Source organism: Silurus aristotelis (assembly GCF_946808225.1).
Source record: "Silurus aristotelis genome assembly, chromosome: 25".
In the NCBI taxonomy this organism is placed as follows: domain Eukaryota; kingdom Metazoa; phylum Chordata; class Actinopteri; order Siluriformes; family Siluridae; genus Silurus; species Silurus aristotelis.
The window spans coordinates 7,291,453-7,309,296 of NC_139598.1; the positions used below are offsets into that span (position 1 = coordinate 7,291,453).

At 36.0% G+C, this 17,844-nt stretch overlaps 1 protein-coding gene across 2 annotated transcripts in view; it reads right to left on the reverse strand.

The window, feature by feature from the left end:
- The window catches only part of LOC310719776 (contactin-associated protein-like 2), a 245,626-nt gene that overhangs the window by 29,566 nt on the left and 198,216 nt on the right, over positions 1 to 17,844 (reverse strand). For both annotated transcript variants that reach the window (XM_083529850.1, XM_083529849.1), the window contains 2 exons: positions 5,426 to 5,596; positions 3,452 to 3,670 (listed from right to left, as the gene is read on the reverse strand). In XM_083529850.1, the coding sequence (XP_083385976.1) occupies positions 3,452 to 3,670; positions 5,426 to 5,596 (390 nt within the window). The remainder of the gene's footprint in view (positions 1 to 3,451; positions 3,671 to 5,425; positions 5,597 to 17,844) is intronic.

Here is a 17,844-nt window from a genome sequence, read left to right on the forward strand (position 1 = left end):
TTATAGTTATTTCCTATTTTACTTATGTTTCTGCCCTTAAAAATGATTCAGGCAGAGTTAATTATAAGTTGTACAGATCTGAAACTTGGTTAGTGGATAGCTACCCCTCCTACTACCTCCTACACAGGCAAATGAACCAAGCCAGATTTTACTGACGGAGCAGAATGTTTAAAGTTTTGACCAATGTCTAAAGAACTGCAAATCATACCCTAAATATTTGCACCCCTGATTTCTTGGCTTCAGCCAGACAAAAAAACTGACATTGATTTAGAACTTTCTTTCAGCTTCTCCCATTAGGGGTCGCCACAGCGGATCATCCGTATTCCGCATGTTCGATTTGGCACATGTTTTTAGGCTTGAGTCCCTTCCTAATGCAACCCTCCCCATTTATCTGGTCTTGGGACCGGCACTAAGAGCGCACTGGTTTGTGCGACCCTAATGGCTGGGTTTGGTTCCCTGACGTGGTGGTGAAAGTGCCGAATCCTAACCACCGGACCAAACCTGACATTTAGAACTAAATTGCATAATATCTGAAATCTACTTTTAGAAACAACTACAAGAATTTTTTGGTGCAAGAGAATTTGTCCAATGTGCTTATATGTCCTATCATGCGCCTGCATCATGCAAATCTGTTTGTCTGTGTAACTAAGCAAATATTATTACCATCAGCCAATCAGATTTTCCTAAAGCAGTTTTCTTTTTGTAAATGTTTGAAACTTATCATAACAATAGGTTAATCTATAGACTATTAGAATCCTATTGTTTTATTTAGATTGACAAGATCTGACCATTAGGTGACTATTTGCAAAAGGTGCTTGGACCCCACAGATTACTGCTTAAAGATTATACATAATATTTAAACTTTCTTCTTTTGGTAAGAGTGTCTGACATAATAGACATTGTGTGCATCAAGGGCACACGGACAGGTGCACAAACAACAGTATTGGTTTTCTATTAGCAGAGTTTTTAGCATAATAATACAAGAAAGAACACATACACAAACAAAAGCACAACAGAAAGAAAAATGAGAAAAAATCTCTGAATAAAAGTCAAGGATTGAATATAAACGCAGGCAGCAATAAGAGGTACAAAAAATATGCTGATATTAAAACAGTCGGTTGTTGCTTGAAAATAAATCAGAGCAAAAAACCTTTAACATGAATTCGAGAGCATGAAAGTGAGTACAGAGTGAGCTGGTGGGATATTGTGGAGAATATAAAATTAGTTGATGTATTAACAAGTTGCTACAGTAAGTGCAAAAATCATCTATGCTCAGCAAGAAATAATCATAGGTGAGGGAATTTACCACCGACTAATAGCTGTATACTGTAATGACTGGAACAATAGACAGAGATTAGACTACATTCTGTTGGAAAATACTTTCTGAAGCTTGTTACTGAAGAAGCAATAAGTTTAATGATGACATTAATATGCAGGACATAAATTCTTCTGATCTGGATACCGAAACCTCATTTTTCACAAGTTGTGCATAATGAAGTTGTGATACAGAATCTAATCAGAGTTGGACTGATTAAAGTTAGCTGCTATTACACATGACTCGAGTATTTATTTGGGCTTATATATTTAATTATGATATTTAATTATAATTATGATATTTAATTATGATGAGTCTAAATGTTAAAGTGGTGTCCAGAAAGCTGTATAATTTTTAAATTTTTTTCTAAGAATAATCCGCCGTGCTAACGCTTGACAGTAACAGTACTTTTTGAATAACTATTTTTTATTTCTGGCCCCTGCTCCATTTTTCCAATTTCCTGCTACAACTTTTACCCAATTTTTCATTCACCAACACACTGCAACCTATTACCCAGCCCTCCTAAATTACATGACAGTTACTTATGAAGGATGGTGAAGGCTAGGAGGTTTTCATGGCATGGTTATGCCCTGGGACAAAATTTCCCAACAGTCACTGCACGAGGTCACATGCTACAAATTATTATCTGCGCCTGTTTCTTGTTTCACCTAATAAGAGGAACAATTGAAACTCTGGATTCTATGTTTTTCCGTTGTCTTTTTTTTTCACTGCTCCTGATTGTTAATGTTGTTCTTGTGCCTAGTATCTAATGTTTATTTGAATCACAATCATTAGAGAGTAAACGTCCCCTTGTCATTGCCTCGGCCTCGTTACGTGACATGCTGGACACGTTAAGTCAGCTACCACACTTTTTCTAATCACTGCTACAGTATTTCACAGGGCAATAGAACACAGCTGGAGGAAATCCCTATTGCTAGCTGCTTATGTTATATAAAAATTTTAAAGCTAGTGTTAAAAGTGGACTGGCAAACGTGTAGTTGCTCTCTCTAATAGAAATAACTCAATAAAGGGACATGATGGAAGTTGATTATTGGAACAATAATGATACTTAAACCCAGCCCCAGTTCTAAACTCCTTGGTTGTGTTAATAACCTCTTTGCAATAATACCAGACATGCCACCAAAGGCTTTTTACTTCACCTTATTTTTACTGCTTAGAAACACGAACTTTACCAGATATTACTGTCTGGCAGAATAATAAAGTATCTGTCAGGGATCCACCACTATAATACCCCCGTTTATCCACAAGCACATTGTCCGTTCTACAGCTTAGGCTTATGAACATTTCGGACTACCCAAGCCACTCCGTTTGGTTTCTCTTAGCGTGCAAGATTCTGTGTGTTATTTGCTCTCACTCTGCCACAGTTTTCACCTGGTTTAGTTTACCCTAGTTTGGTGCTATTTTTCGTGCTTTCTGCCTTGCCCTTTTTGTTTCTCATTAAAAGGCCTTCGTTGAATTCACTTCGGTTTCCAGTACGTTCTTTGCGCCTGACAGTATCTAAGGTAATACAAAATTTTTATTCACGTGAATAAAAGCCTGAAGAGGTATACCATATGTCTTTAAAAAGCCTTAGTATTCAAACAGCGTATGTGTTTAACCCCTTATTTTTGTCACTCATTAAGAAAGAATTATGGTTGGTATTTATGAAAACCATTTTTAGAAACAACAACAAAAAAAATCTAATCAGTAGAAAGGGATGTTTCAAGTTCTGTCTAAAAGTTTCTCCAAATTTGGATCTTGCAGACCTTACTAAAAAAAGACCCAGTGCTGTTATTCTCTCCGAAAGAGATATTCTTTAATGAATGAGAGAAATCTATGAAAAATGAAATTTATGTTGTTTTTTCAATGTTGAATATAATAGCATACATAATACAGCATTTGAATGCTCAGAATGCTGAGTGTTATTTTATGGGTAGGTAAACCTTAGAGGTATGAATTACACACAGGTAATTTGCATAATCTGAAAACAGAGCCCAGAAATTAGCCTTTAGCAGCTGTGAAACCAAACTTTCCATTTAAAGCTCTGCAAATTAAACGCATTTATGCATAACTGAAAGCTTCTGTGTATGTATAAAAGTGTGTGTGTGTGTGTGTGTGTGTGTGTGTGTGTCTTACCCACATACAGCTGGCTGTAGAGTTCCAGGCGTGTATGTCCTTGTGCAGGTGCAGCTCGAACCTCCCTGTATTGCTGATCCAGTTGCAGCACAGCCTCTTTAACATTCCTTTCCGCACTGATGGGATGCCACTGGTCATCGTTTAGCGGCGTTGGTGAGTGGACCTTCAGCTCTACCGGCCCGTTTCCCACATCAAAAGAGAAGGAGACCACAGTTGGTGCTAGAGAGAGATCAGAATGCACAAATTTACTGACTACTGTTAAGTTACAATCACCCAAGTGGGTATTGTGTGTACACTGTACACTGAACAGGCAAAACTTTATGGCAACTGATCAGGCCTAACATTATGACCACCTGCCTGATATTGTGTTCGTGCCCCCTTTGCTGCCAAAAAAGTCCTGACCTGTTGAGCATTAACAACATTAACTTCTATAGCAATTGGAGCTACAGTTGCTTGTCTGTTCGATCGGACCACAATGGTCAGCCTTCGTTCTCCACATGGATCAATGAGCCTCGGTTGCCCGTGACCCTGTCGCCGGTTTACCACTGTTCCTTCCTTGGATCACTTTCGATAGATACTGACCACTGCAGACCAGGAACATCCTACAAGAGCTGCAGTTTTGGAGATGCTCTGACCCAGTCGTCTAATCATCACAATTTGGCCCTTCTCAAACTCGTTAAAATCCTTATGCTTGCCCATTTTTCCTGCTTTGAGAACAAAATGTTCACTTGCTGCCTATTATATTCTACCACTAACAGGTGCCATGATGACGAGATAATCAGTGTTATTCACTTTAACAGTCATAATGTTATAATGTCATAATGTTATGCCTGATCGGTGTATATACATCACATTATTTTTTGGGTAGAGTTTGGCTGAAATGTTGGAGTAGTTAAAATATTCAAGTATTGTAGTTTATCTTATAATGGAAAACAGTAACTACAACGTTTTATATTTCCTTCTCTCTCTCTCTCTCTCTCTCTCTCTCTCTCTCTCTCTCTCTCTCTCTCTCTCTCTCTCTCTCTCTCTAACTCTCACAATATTTGTATCCTCTTGATCCTGCTCTCTCACGTATTTTGCTTTATCCTTCCTCCATGTGTTTGTACTTTCACAAGAAAGCAGATCATTTCTACATGTTTTGCACTTGAATATAAAAATCTCCTTAATATCATTAATATTTAAGTGCAAAACATATTAGACTGTCTGTACACATGCAAAGTTCTGATCTCTATACTCGAGGGTTAAATCAATTTTTATATACCTTACACTCATACATTCACTGACCACTTTATTAAGAACATAAGGAACACCTGCTCATTGTGGAAGTAATTATAAAACCAGCCAGCTATGTAGAAGCAGTGCCATGCCTAAAATGATGTAGATACAAGCCAGGAGCTTTAGGTGATGCTCATAACTAAACAAAACAGCAACATGAGGAAAAATAAGATCTCAGTGAAAAGGCACGGCTGTTACTGGCAGACAAGCTGGTTCCAATATTTTAAACTGCTCTAGAAACTGCAGATTTATTGGGATTTTCACACATTTGTGTGAAACAAATAATACAATAATTAAGATTACCTCCATTTTCAACTTTGAGATTTCATTTTCAAAGGACAGCAATTCAGAATATTAAGTATGTCAAACCGCAGCAGAAGACCTTATAAAAAAGAATCGAAGGCTATACTGGGCACAGACTCACCCAAACTGGAAAGCTAAAAATAGGAGAAAAATTCACCTGGTCTTTTTTCCGTAACAGTCCAGAATCTGCCCAGTATCTAATGAGTGAAAACTTATGCAAGGCACTGTAACATATGTGTATATGTGTTTTGGTGTGTGTGTTTGTGTTTGGGTAAGCGAAAGAGAGAGAGAGAGAGAGAGAGAGAGAGAGAGAGAGAGAGAGAGAGAGAGAGAGAGAGAGAGAGAGAGAGAGAGAGAGAGAGAGAGAGAGAGAGAGAGAGAGAGAAACTCACTCACATTTTAGCTCCAGGCGGATAAAATCTGTATTGCCCAAATTTTCCAGGAAAACTCCACGAGGTGCAGAGGTCTTAAAGTAGAAGGAAATATCTGCACTTGTTTCCGCTTGGAAAGTGGAAAAATGCAGGTAGGAGGATGGAGTGGTGAAAGATGCTGCATTCCAGTAACTACCTGCAAAATTGCAGAGGGGAAATCAAGTCATACTTTCTTTCTGTTACCTATTCAATTCTGAGGATAGGAATAGCACAGAAAAAAATCAGTGCTAAATGTAACAAGAACATGTTTCTTTCTGGATATTAGAATATTCAGCCAAAAATATACCAAATATAAATGAAACCCAGGCCATACTAAAAACATGAGTTGAATTACAAGTAAATAATAAAGTTGATTACATTTATTAGGGTTGCTCTTTTAAATCTAAATCGGTGAAATAGGGATTTTAGAGATTTTTATTATGCTTCAATTTAATTATTAATATTTTGATCCGCACTTCATAATTTTCCCCCTTCACTTATAAATGGTAACTAAAATATACATTTAGGGTCCAAATATGAATACGCCACAGCTGCTATAGGAAAATAAATAAAGCAAAATGCTGGCACATCATCAGGCTGGAAACAAAGCTGTTTTTCTGTAGTCCTTACCAAAACACCCCTGTCATTAAAATCTAACACTACTAATTGTATTATTTTTTGCTGAAAAGATCTAGTTTAATTAAAGCTTGCTTTTTTCTCATGAACAAGACTACTTGCAAAAAAAGTTTTTTTTAGATGCCATGCCAAAAAAAAAAAGTTGCACTTTTTTTTAAATATTAAATATATTCACATGTAGACACATTAATTAAAGGTTTAGTGCTTTATAAATTATTAGCTGCAGCACTCCAGGAGTGAGAAATGTGTCCAAGGATTGTGTTATTTTTGCAGTCTAAAAGAAGTTTATTTAAAATAATTAATGCTTAATTACAAAGCAAATATTGTTAGTCAAAATAAGACCTTTGTCTCTGAAGAAAAAAGTTGCTCTATCCTGTGCATGTGGCTGAAACTGACATAAGTAACAATGGTAGGATGTGTTAATAACAATGAATGCGACAAAACAGAATAAACACAGCATTCTGCATTAGATACACTGTGCTGTAAAGTACATGTGACAAGTATATAGCTCCTTCCTTCCTTCCTTCCTTCCTTCCTTCCTTCCTTCCTTCCTTCCTTCCTTCCTTCCTTCCGCCCTCACGCAAAGCCAAAATTAATGCATTAGTCAGATGACCTAATGTCTGATCACAAGCACACCTACCTATCCATCCATCTATCTATCTATCTATCTATCTATCTATCTATCTATCTATCTATCTATCTATCTATCTATCTATCTATCTATCTATCTATCTATCTATCTATCTATCTATCTATCTATCTATCTATCTATCTATTTTTTGCTTTAAATCTCTCGTTTATTTTAACCAGCCGATTCAGTGAGTAGTCTCTCTCTTCTGTTCCCTATGGGTCTTGCTTTTCTCTCTACTCAGTTTTGTACAAATATAACAATATAACAAATATAATCAGTGCTGCTTCTTACTGCTCTTGAGCCAGCAAGAGCCATTAAGAAAGCAAAAGCTAGGAATCATAATATATGCTATTTATATAGCAGTGAATGTGAAAAAAGAGAATATTTGTTTTTCTAAGACAAGGAACACAACAAAATAATTAGTAAAATGCACTGTACATTGTATACATAACATTTTATTTTTTAAAAAGCTTTCTTTTTAATAATTGTAATATAATTCTTAAAAATAAAAATAATAGTATGCCAGTTAGTCTGTATTGTTTAGGACTTTGGGGCAATGCTATGGTTACTTTGTGCAAACAAGTTATGACAAACCAATAATTCAGTAGTGTACTTACATGACTTTCCTCTTTTTTCTGCTTTGTGCTCAAGCCAGGTGAAGCTTGTATTCATCATGAATTGCACGGAAGTATGTGAAGGGATCTAGATTGATCTAGTAATGATCTGATTGTGTGTTTTTTTTAAGCCTGTGAGTGTTTAAGCTTTGATCAAAGGAACTTAGAAGCAGCACTTTATACATTTGGCAGCTGGTGAAATCTTTTTGCATGGTCAATTTATTCATTAACCTTATTTTTTTCTTTTTCTTTTACAATTAATGGATTATTTTTTTTATCAGAAAGCACATCTAACATTTCAAGATTCCATTGACCGACACTAACACACTGGCTGGGAAATATGGTAATTTATTTAATTTTAAATTCATTGAATATACAATAGATAGCTCAGAAGCTGGGGTCAGAGCACAGGGTCAGCCATGATACAGCCCCCTGGAGCACAGAGGGTTAAGGGCCTTGTTTAAGAGCCCAAGAGTGGCAGCTTGGCGATATATAAGGGCTTGAACCCTCAACCTTCGTATTAGTAACCCAGCACCTTAACTACTAAGCTACCACTCCCCTATGCTGATGTACTAAGCCTTTTTTGATTGTCCTTTTTTATATTGACTTGCATTGATTAAACAATTTGCTATCTTTGTCTAATCCTGTAGTCCTGAACTCTACTTAGACTTTGACCCTGTATCGCTTTTTTTTTTTTGTTTACCTTGGATTGTTCAAGATTCAGTTTAACAACCAGTGTTTGCATCCGAGAATGCTTTATCAAAATGACAATCCTAAACTGCAGCCTTAACAGGCAAATACACTGCCCATCTCTAGCTATAAACAAAAGTAGTAAGAAACAACTGCCAAATTTAAAAAACATATTCTGATTTAAAATCACTGTCAGGTTTTATGTCAATCACTTTGTTTATATATACAGTGAGGAAAATAAGTATTTGAACACCCTGCTATTTTGCAAGTTCTCCCACTTAGAAATCATGGAGGGGTCTAAAATTGTCATCGTAGGTGCATGTCCACTGTGAGAGACATAATCTAAAAAAAAAAATACAGAAATCACAATATATGATTTTTAAACTATTTATTTGTATGATACAGCTGCAAATAAGTATTTGAACACCTGTCTATCAGCTAGAATTCTGACCCTCAAAGACCTGTTAGTCTGCCTTTAAAATGTCCACCTCCACTACATTTATTATCCTAAATTAGATGCACCTGTTTGAGGTCGTTAGCTGCATAAAGACACCTGTCCACCCCATACAATCAGTAAGAATTCAACTACTAACATGGCCAAGACCAAAGAGCTGTCCAAAGACACTAGAGACAAAATTGTACACCTCCACAAGGCTGGAAAGGGCTACGGGGAAATTGCCAAGCAGCTTGGTGAAAAAAGGTCCACTGTTGGAGCAATCATTAGAAAATGGAAGAAGCAAAACATGACTGTCAATCTCCCTCGGACTGGGGCTCCATGCAAGATCTCACCTCGTGGGGTCTTAATGATCCTAAGGAAGGTGAGAAATCAGCCCAGAACTACACGGGAGGAGCTGGTCAGACCTAAAAAGAGCTGGGACCACGGTTTCCAAGGTTACTGTTGGTAATACACTAAGACGTCATGGTTTGAAATCATGCATGGCACGGAAGGTTCCCCTGCTTAAACCAGCACATGTCCAGGCACGTCTTAAGTTTGCCAATGACCATTTGGATGATCCAGAGGTTTCATGGAAGAAAGTCATGTGGTCAGATGAGACCAAAATACAACTTTTGGGTCATAATTCCACTAAACGTGTTTGGAGGAAGAAGAATGATGAGTACCCTCCCAAGAACTACTGTGAAGCATGGGGGTGGTAGCATCATGCTTTGGGGGTGTTTTTCTGCACATGGGACAGGGCGACTGCACTGTATTAAGGAGAGGATGACCGGGGCCATGTATTGCGAATTGAGATTTTGGGGAACAACCTCCTTCCCTCAGTTAGAGCATTGAAGATGGGTCGAGGCTGGGTCTTCCAACATGACAATGACCCGAAGCACACAGCCAGGATAACCAAGGAGTGGCTCTGTAAGAAGCATATCAAGTTTCTGGCGTGGCCTAGCCAGTCTCCAGACCTAAACCCAATAGAGAATCTTTGGAGGGAGCTTAAACCCCGTGTTTCTCAGCGACAGGCCAGAAACCTGACTGATCTAGAGAAGATCTGTGTGGAGGACTGGGCCAAAATCCCCCCTGCAGTGTGTGCAAACCTGGTGAAAAACTACAGGAAACGTTTGACCTCTGTAATTGCAAACAAAGGCTACTGTACCAAATATTAACATTGACTTTCTCAGGTGTTCAAATACTTATTTGCAGCTGTATCATACAAATTAATAGTTAAAAATCATTCATTGTGATTTCTGGATTTTTTTTTATTTTTTTTATTATGTCTTTTACAGTGCACATGCACCTATGATGACAATTTCAGACCCCTCCATGATTTCTAAGTGGGAGAACTTGCAAAATAGCAGGGTGTTCAAATACTTATTTTCCTCACTGTGTAATATATATATATATTAGTAATAAAACTTATTTTTTTGTGTGTGCTTGTTCAACAGCTTCTGCACATTGGTCACTGAAATTATATTAATTATATAGCCTTTATATGAATTTTCTGTAAATGTAATTAAGATATACTGAACAGGCATAACATTATGACCACCTGTCTAAAACTTCAAAAAACATATCATTTGGTGATTTTAATACTCTTAATTGCCCCTAGATAACAATAAGTGTTTGTGTATGGTGCCCTGTAATAGAATTCAGTCCTATCTATGGTGTATTAAAGTTATAGCTTGGAAGTTTAAAAAAAAAAAAATCTGAAATAGTTTTTATTTTTTGGCTTTATGATATGCTATGATATGATATACATTTTGCAAAATACTACTTTCAGCCGTATGCTAGTGGCTGTATAACTATTATTCCAAAGTGTAGCATTAATACAATATTTCGTTTTCAGTTGCAATGATTGCTTTTAGATTTGACTTCAATCATCGTTCTAATTTCAGACTCCACTACGTTTCCAACTCAATAACTAACTAACAAGGATCACACCTCAGCGTTTGACCTTTTACAAGATCTGCCAGCTGAAAGCAATAAATGAGGCACAAATGAGCACTGGCTGCTAAACACTAATGACCTTCTGGAAAATACAGATTCCCAGCACTCATGGTATTTTTTTATTACACATTCACTTAGACTAGAGAAATGTAATACCAATCAGAATCATACTATGTTTTGAAAAATGTGTTGTTGATCTTTGGCATTAAGATCAGCTCAGATCAGAGATTTTAAAATCTTCTGAACTTACACCATCAGAGCCTATACTCCTTTTAAAAAGTTGCATTCTTAAATGAATGTATTGTCTTATTCATTTATGTATGTATGTTAGCTTGCATTCTTTATTCTTTTTACGAATAATGCTATTCAAATTTTATTTTATTAGAAAAATTGGGTGTATATTTGAAAGCTATTTACACTATTTAAAAGAAATATAAAATGTTAAACACCAACATTGTGTTCCACATTAGTGCTGTTTGTCAGCAGTGTGTGAAAAGAATCTGAGGTATTGATGGATCAATGTGAAGTAATTATGTGGCACTCCCCTATACCTAACCATTTAGTGATGTCTATCTGTGTTTCTTTACATAAATGTATGACCTAGAATTGTTAGATCTTTCTGTGCGTTCCTGATTGCTGGCCATTTCAGATACTGACCTTTAAGACCCAAAGCAAAGAATAAAAGGCCCAACAAAAGAGACATGTGAGAGGTTTGTGGATTTAAAAGTTCAGGACTTTGGAGAAAATAGGGAATTGCACTTTTCAGAGACTCTGCTAATGATCGAAAGTCAATGTTCTTCCTTCCTTTCACATGCTCTAAAAGGTCAATCGCATCATCTGAGGTTCGAAGTTTCACAAGTTCTGCAGATGTTCCCAACTGTCTATGGTACATGACTGGAAAAGGTCACTATCTGAACAAAGTGTTCAAATATGAACCCAAATAAGACAGTAAGTATAGAATATGTTAGCTTTTTAAACAAGCTACACAAAAATGATCATGTAATATACATAGGATGACGTCTTCTAACGATTAAAAGCTCTAACAATTTTCAGCAGACATACACTTGAAATGTCCAAAAGGTCAAATCAAATAGTCAAAAACCACTTATTAAATAGAAAATCTCTTCCTGAATGACATGCAGTGGATGACTATTTAAGAGTAAAAGGGTATGACAAAGTGCATGAACTGTCTTCAGAGCTATGACTTATATCTGTATGTTGGCATATTTCCTTTTGAAACAGGAAGGGTCATGGGAGTGTGACCTAAAGCTTGGCTGATTTTCACAACAGCCAATAGCATTTGATATACACCTAATTTCCATTTAATCTAATCAGACTCAATAATACCTTACTAACTCAAAAGCAAACCAAATAGAGAATGGTTCCAATTGTGTAAGGTTTCTCATTCCATGCTATGACAAGGAGGTGTTTGGGCTTATTGAGCAAAAATTACCATCCATCATACCTTGGAGTTTAAAAACTGCATGAATGAGTAATTTTTCAAAGTGAAACCTATTACTTGCACTATTACTTGTTCGAAAAAAAAAAAAATCCCTTTTTATTAACACCTTCAAAAAGTAGTCATTACCATGGACTCTTTTTAGCTTCCAATGACCGATTTAAAAAAAAAAAAAATCATGTCCCTATCTGCTCAGACCTCGTACCTCAGATCTCAGTATAACCTACACTGTATCTATATGTGTGTGTGTCTAAAGGTGTATGAAATCCATAATATTTCATTATTTTTGACTAACCACAGACAGAAAATTGGGGACTCCTGGGTGATACAAAACCAGGCTTGTTACTTTAGTTTTATTCTATTTGCTGACATGGTCAATATTTTTTCTTTTCATTGTGCACCGTTTTCAGCCCATCAACCTATTTCTTGTTAATTATTTATGTATCAAATTATTATTTTTTCCAGATTTTTTGCCTTGGTTTGTTAAACATAAAAAATTTACCAATTAGTACAGGATGTTTTATGCTTTAGATGCGCTATAATAAAATTTTGCATTTACTTGAACTTTGAAACCCAAACCTGTTCCAGCATGGCAATGCCCCTGTGCACAAAGTGAGATCCTTAAAAATATGGTTTACATGCTTTTGAGAGGAAGATTTTGAGTGGTCTGCACCACTCAAGAATGAACACCGTTGGAATTAATTGGAACGCTGACTGCACCCCAGGTCTCCTCACCTACATCAGTACCTGACTTTTGTAATCCCCACACAAATATCCATGAGCACACTCCAAAAATCTGGTGAAACATCTTTCCAGAAGAGTGAAGGGAATTATAAACACAAATTGGCACTAAATGTGGAATGCAATGCTCAAAAATCACATACCATAATTACCACCAGGTAACCCAATACCTTTGGCAATATAGTGTAATAACTGTTGCATTTATACAATATTTAATTTTTCAGTTGCAATGATTGCATTTAGATTAGACTTCAATCAATTTTTTTTTGTTATTGCACAGATCATATCCTGGTTATCATGCACCACAGATGTATGCTAGCCTAGGAAGCTAACAACAAACAAGGCAGAAGGTATGGCTAATGTAGATGAGACAGAGGGAGTCAGCGATGTAAACATGAACTCTTTTGTTTACATTTTGTTCAATTACAAGGTACACTCCTGTACTCAGTTCTCTTTTACACACTGCACTGTGTAATATACAGTAAGTTTACTGACAGTGCTATTTTGTGTTTTGTGTATTTGTCCTACATTGTCTTGTGTTGTCCTAAACTGTCTTGTGTTGTCTTGCACTGTCTATCTTGCAATATTTGCACCAGGTTGCACACGGTGTGGTGAGGACACTTACTTTAGTCCTTAGTTTTCTGTTATATAGCTTTATGTTGTTTTATGTAGCACTAGGGTTCTGGAGGAACATTGTTTCATTTCACTGTGTACTGCATCAGCTATATATGGTTGAAATGACAATAAAAGCTTCTTGACTTGACTGATCACCTGATCATCATAATTTTTTCTGCTTGTGTTCTATATGGTGGTTGTTTAGCCTGGATACATTCATCAGTTACCAACATTTGAGGTACATTTACTAGCGTGACACTAAAACAGGTAGTAATAATGGCCATGTCAGAGTCAGAGCCCAAACTTCTTCACTTTAACTTAAGTGGAAAAAGTGTAGTCAGTACTTCAACTTCTACCAGAGTCTTTACAACCTGAGTATCTGTACTTCTATTTGAGTTAGGGATGTGTTGCCATCTCTGTTTAAGGCAAAATATAAATATGCTTCCTAGATTAACCTGGCATTTTTAGCGTGCTTTTTCCAAAGTTGAGTTGAAAAGAAGCTCTGGCAATAACTTCTTCCAAGTGGGGCTTTAATTCAGGTCATAATTTATGAGGCTGTAATCTATTATGTCAGCTGAGTATGTCTTACTCTATTGAGAGCTTATCAGCTGCTGTTTTTCTCAGTTTGGATGGTGCCTCATGGCGTCTCTTCCTTTCAAAACCTTTGAGGAAAGAACTTGTGAGATAACCAGTAATGGCTAGTGGGTATCTGTAGATTTCAGACAGCTTCCACACACTGCTAAACATACACCTCCCTATGAAACAGCCGTATCTGAACACAACTGTTTATTACAGTGCAATACTCTCACACACGCATAAACACAAACACACTTTCAGACACACACATTCACACACACTCTTTAAACAGTTTTTTTTAACCTAATCTACATCCACAGTGTGCACATTGCATGTGCAATTACCAAATTCTATTTAAGCTTTTTTTTAACAATGTATCCAAAGTTAAAATTCTGGAAAAAGTTTGTCCAAGGTATATACATATACAGATGTAGAAGACAGAGATTAGTTTGAAAAATAACCTAGCATGCCTCATTATTAGGGCGTTTCCACAGGTGGAAGTGTAGGTTTGAAAAATGTTTTCTGAATGTAAATGTGAAAAAATAACTGAAAATGGAGCAGAATAATATGAAGAATATAGAATAAAATTGGAATCCTGTAAACAAATGTGGTTATGTATGGTCATTTTATAAATAATTATATAACAACTAAAACGTCAACCAATGTAACCACATTGTGTTATTTACCATTATTGAAAAGCAAATAAAAACCAGAAAAATCGAAAGATTGTGAAGGAAATGCAGATCCAGAATAAAGACACGCACTCAGTCTTTCTCTAGCTGAAAAAAATACCTTATCCTTATACCTAGAGTGACACAGAGTGAGGATAATGGATGTTGGACTAAATGCTAATTCTAGTTTGTCCAATCTAGTACATCTGGGGTCATGATACTGGGAATTAAGTCATGTGACACTTCGTGTAGCCTGAATTTGCTTCCTAAACAAGAGCCAATCACAGGATCAGAGGCTGTCCACACACTGCCATCAATCACAAAGCATGTGCCTACATGCTTAATGGAAATTGATTAGTAAATCTAACTGTGAGAGCAGCTGAAGAGTAAAGAGAGACTTTTATTTCCTTCTCTTGCACCAGCCCATTTTGCATTCCTGTGTAGTTAAGCTAGGTTTACAAAGAGGATGATTTTCTTAGTGTTGAGCAGAGGAAATGAGACACCTCTGAAGATACTCTCTCAGGGAAGCTTAGGGGAGCTTTAAGCATTTCCTGATGCCTATTATACAAAGAATTGTAAATGTAATGAAGATCTTATTTTTATTTACTGAATCATGGAAACCTTGTTTTTTATTTAAATCTCTTTCTTATTCAAATGTGTTTTGTAAGAATTGTAATAGTAAGTTCAACATGTAATCCACAATCTACAGACTGTCATGAGTCATACTGTCAAGTGATTGAGTCCACATTAACTGAATTTGTAATTGTGACAGTACTAAAGGTACACAAGAAACAAACCGAAAAGATGTAGTCCTTTTCGGGAGAACGCGAGAGAGCAATCATTTAAATGTGATTAAAATCTTGTGTGTTAACACAGAGCTCATACTTACGATTATATGCTATATTTAAATATTTTTAAGAGTTTGTCATTTAGTCTAATCCAATCCAGTTAATATCACAAAATCAGTACCTATAATTGGATCAATCACAGAACAGTAAAAGACCAGTCAGATGAATCCTGTTTACTCTCCAAAGCAATCTCTGTATAGGTAAAATGAAGGACTCTATACAATGAAAAATGTTTTTTAAGGTGTGGTAAAGAACAACTGCAGCCTTTATATTTGAAAGTGTGCTCTACTATACATCAACATGAGAGGTTAATAAGAGTTACTTGAATGGTTATTTACAGGATATAAAGTGTCTAAATATCGAAAGAAATTTTTTGAATTCCTCTATAAGTCCATGAAAAGCTCTGTGAACTTTATTACTAATGCTGTAACAAATGTGCAAACAAGATGTTGACTGCAATCAGTGACGTGACTCATGTGGCCATTAAACTTGTGTAGTTCTGTTTTCCTGTTGTTAATTTATGTTGTTTGATGTAGCACCATGGTCCTCGGGAAACATTGTTTCATTTCAATGTGTACTGCACTGTATATGGTTGAAATGACAATAAAGCCTACTTGACTTGACTAAAGAGTCTTGGTACGAACCAAATGCTAAATATTTAATGATGAGAAGCCTAATTTTATCCTGATATCCACATAGAAACTATTCAGATGTGAAATGTCAAATACATCATAATGTGAAGAATGTGATTTATGTTGCATATCAGTGAACCATCACCGAAACCATTGCTGGGAATTCTTTCATAATTCCTACCTGATGCTAAGATTAATAATGCGAAATGGTGTTATTATATTACTTAATTACTGTCAGGGTTATTGATCTCAATTTTCCGAACAGCGAGCCCATCAAAACCCACTGAAGCCCATATGTGCAGCATCATTAAATCATATAAAATTTTCATTTGTTTGCTATCTTTATTCAATCTTTCACCCATTAATGAAAATTAATTACATTACCTAGTTGGAAATGACTTTAGCCTCATTCTGGTAAAGTGACACGGCCATAAATCATCTTATCTTTCTCATATCATTGAAGTGATCAACCTACAACTTCCATATCTTCAAGGACATATAAGACAAATTATTTTTAAATAAAAACAGCTTCTATAAATTCACAGTAATTGTCCTTCTTTGCAACGCAATGATCCACGCTGGTTACAATTCTGGCAATTATTATTTAGGCAGGTTAGATTGAGGTTTTATCTCCAGAGACAGATGAAGATAAAGAGCCTTTTTTCAGAGACTAACTACAACTAAATTAGTTCTTTGGAAAAATCGTGAAAATAAAGTTGCTGAAGTCTCTCCATTTTTTGCAGATTGTTTTGTGTCAGTGTATATTTTGGCTTGCTTATGGTTATTTTGCTCATGGTAATCATGGTTTGATATATTGTAAACAAAAAAGTTTGTTATTTTATTATTAATTATTTGCTTAACCATTTTTTATGTTTATTTAATTGCAGTATAACAGTCCATAATAGTCCAGAAAATGTTTGTGCTCGTATTAGAAAAAAGGTAGTTATTTTATTATTTCTATATTCTGATTGGACTGTTAGATCACATGACGCATAATAACAAATCAAAGATGTTGTGTACAGAAAGTGTTACACATTTGACTGGATTTAGTCAGTAAAAGCAGCTGCTGAAAGTCAATCTTTCACCAACCTTCTTTTTTTCTGCATGCTATACACTGTCACTTCATTAGAAACAACTGTGCAGGTCAATTGTTTTAGTGAAATCTTCTCATCAAACTATCTAAAGATATCAGTGTAGAAATCAAATCAAAATCAAGTATCCAACATGCTATTTTAAACGCAAATCTAAATAAATTTACAATAAACACAAAAACCAAAAAACCAATACCTGTGGAAGGTCCAAAAAGAGGAGACTGAGCATTGCCATAGTAAGGCTTCAAACATTAATCTAAACAAGGACTGCTCTTTTCCCACCTCAACCTTATAAATAAATAAGGTGATGAATACACAATAATAGTTTCACCCAGTAGGTCAGTGCCTTCATTTTCATGCAGCCCCTTGAGGCATACGGGACTATAATCAAAATTTCTAGAGACTCAGATCTCCTCTAAGAGAATTCCATTAGGTATAATGTATTACATAGCTGAAAACACCCAGGTGCACAGAAGGAAGGCGAGTTTAAACAGAAATGTAGACTGTAGTAATGAAGACTGATTCTCCAACATGGCTTTGCATGATCAAAAATTATTTTTGTCCTTATTTTTCTGCCAAGTTGAGCAACAGGTGTGAAATAAGGAAAAACAGTGGAAAATTTACTGCAAGTATTTAGCCTTACATTCTTGCTGAACAGGTGACTGCAATTAGATACAGCTCATCTGAATAATAAGTCTAAAGCAATTAACAGGAATAATGAGGCATGAAAACACATTTTCATGCGGTGATGAAACCAGTGGGATGATTAGGCACCATGCTTGTCCTCTTATTTCTGGTCTGGTGGCTGT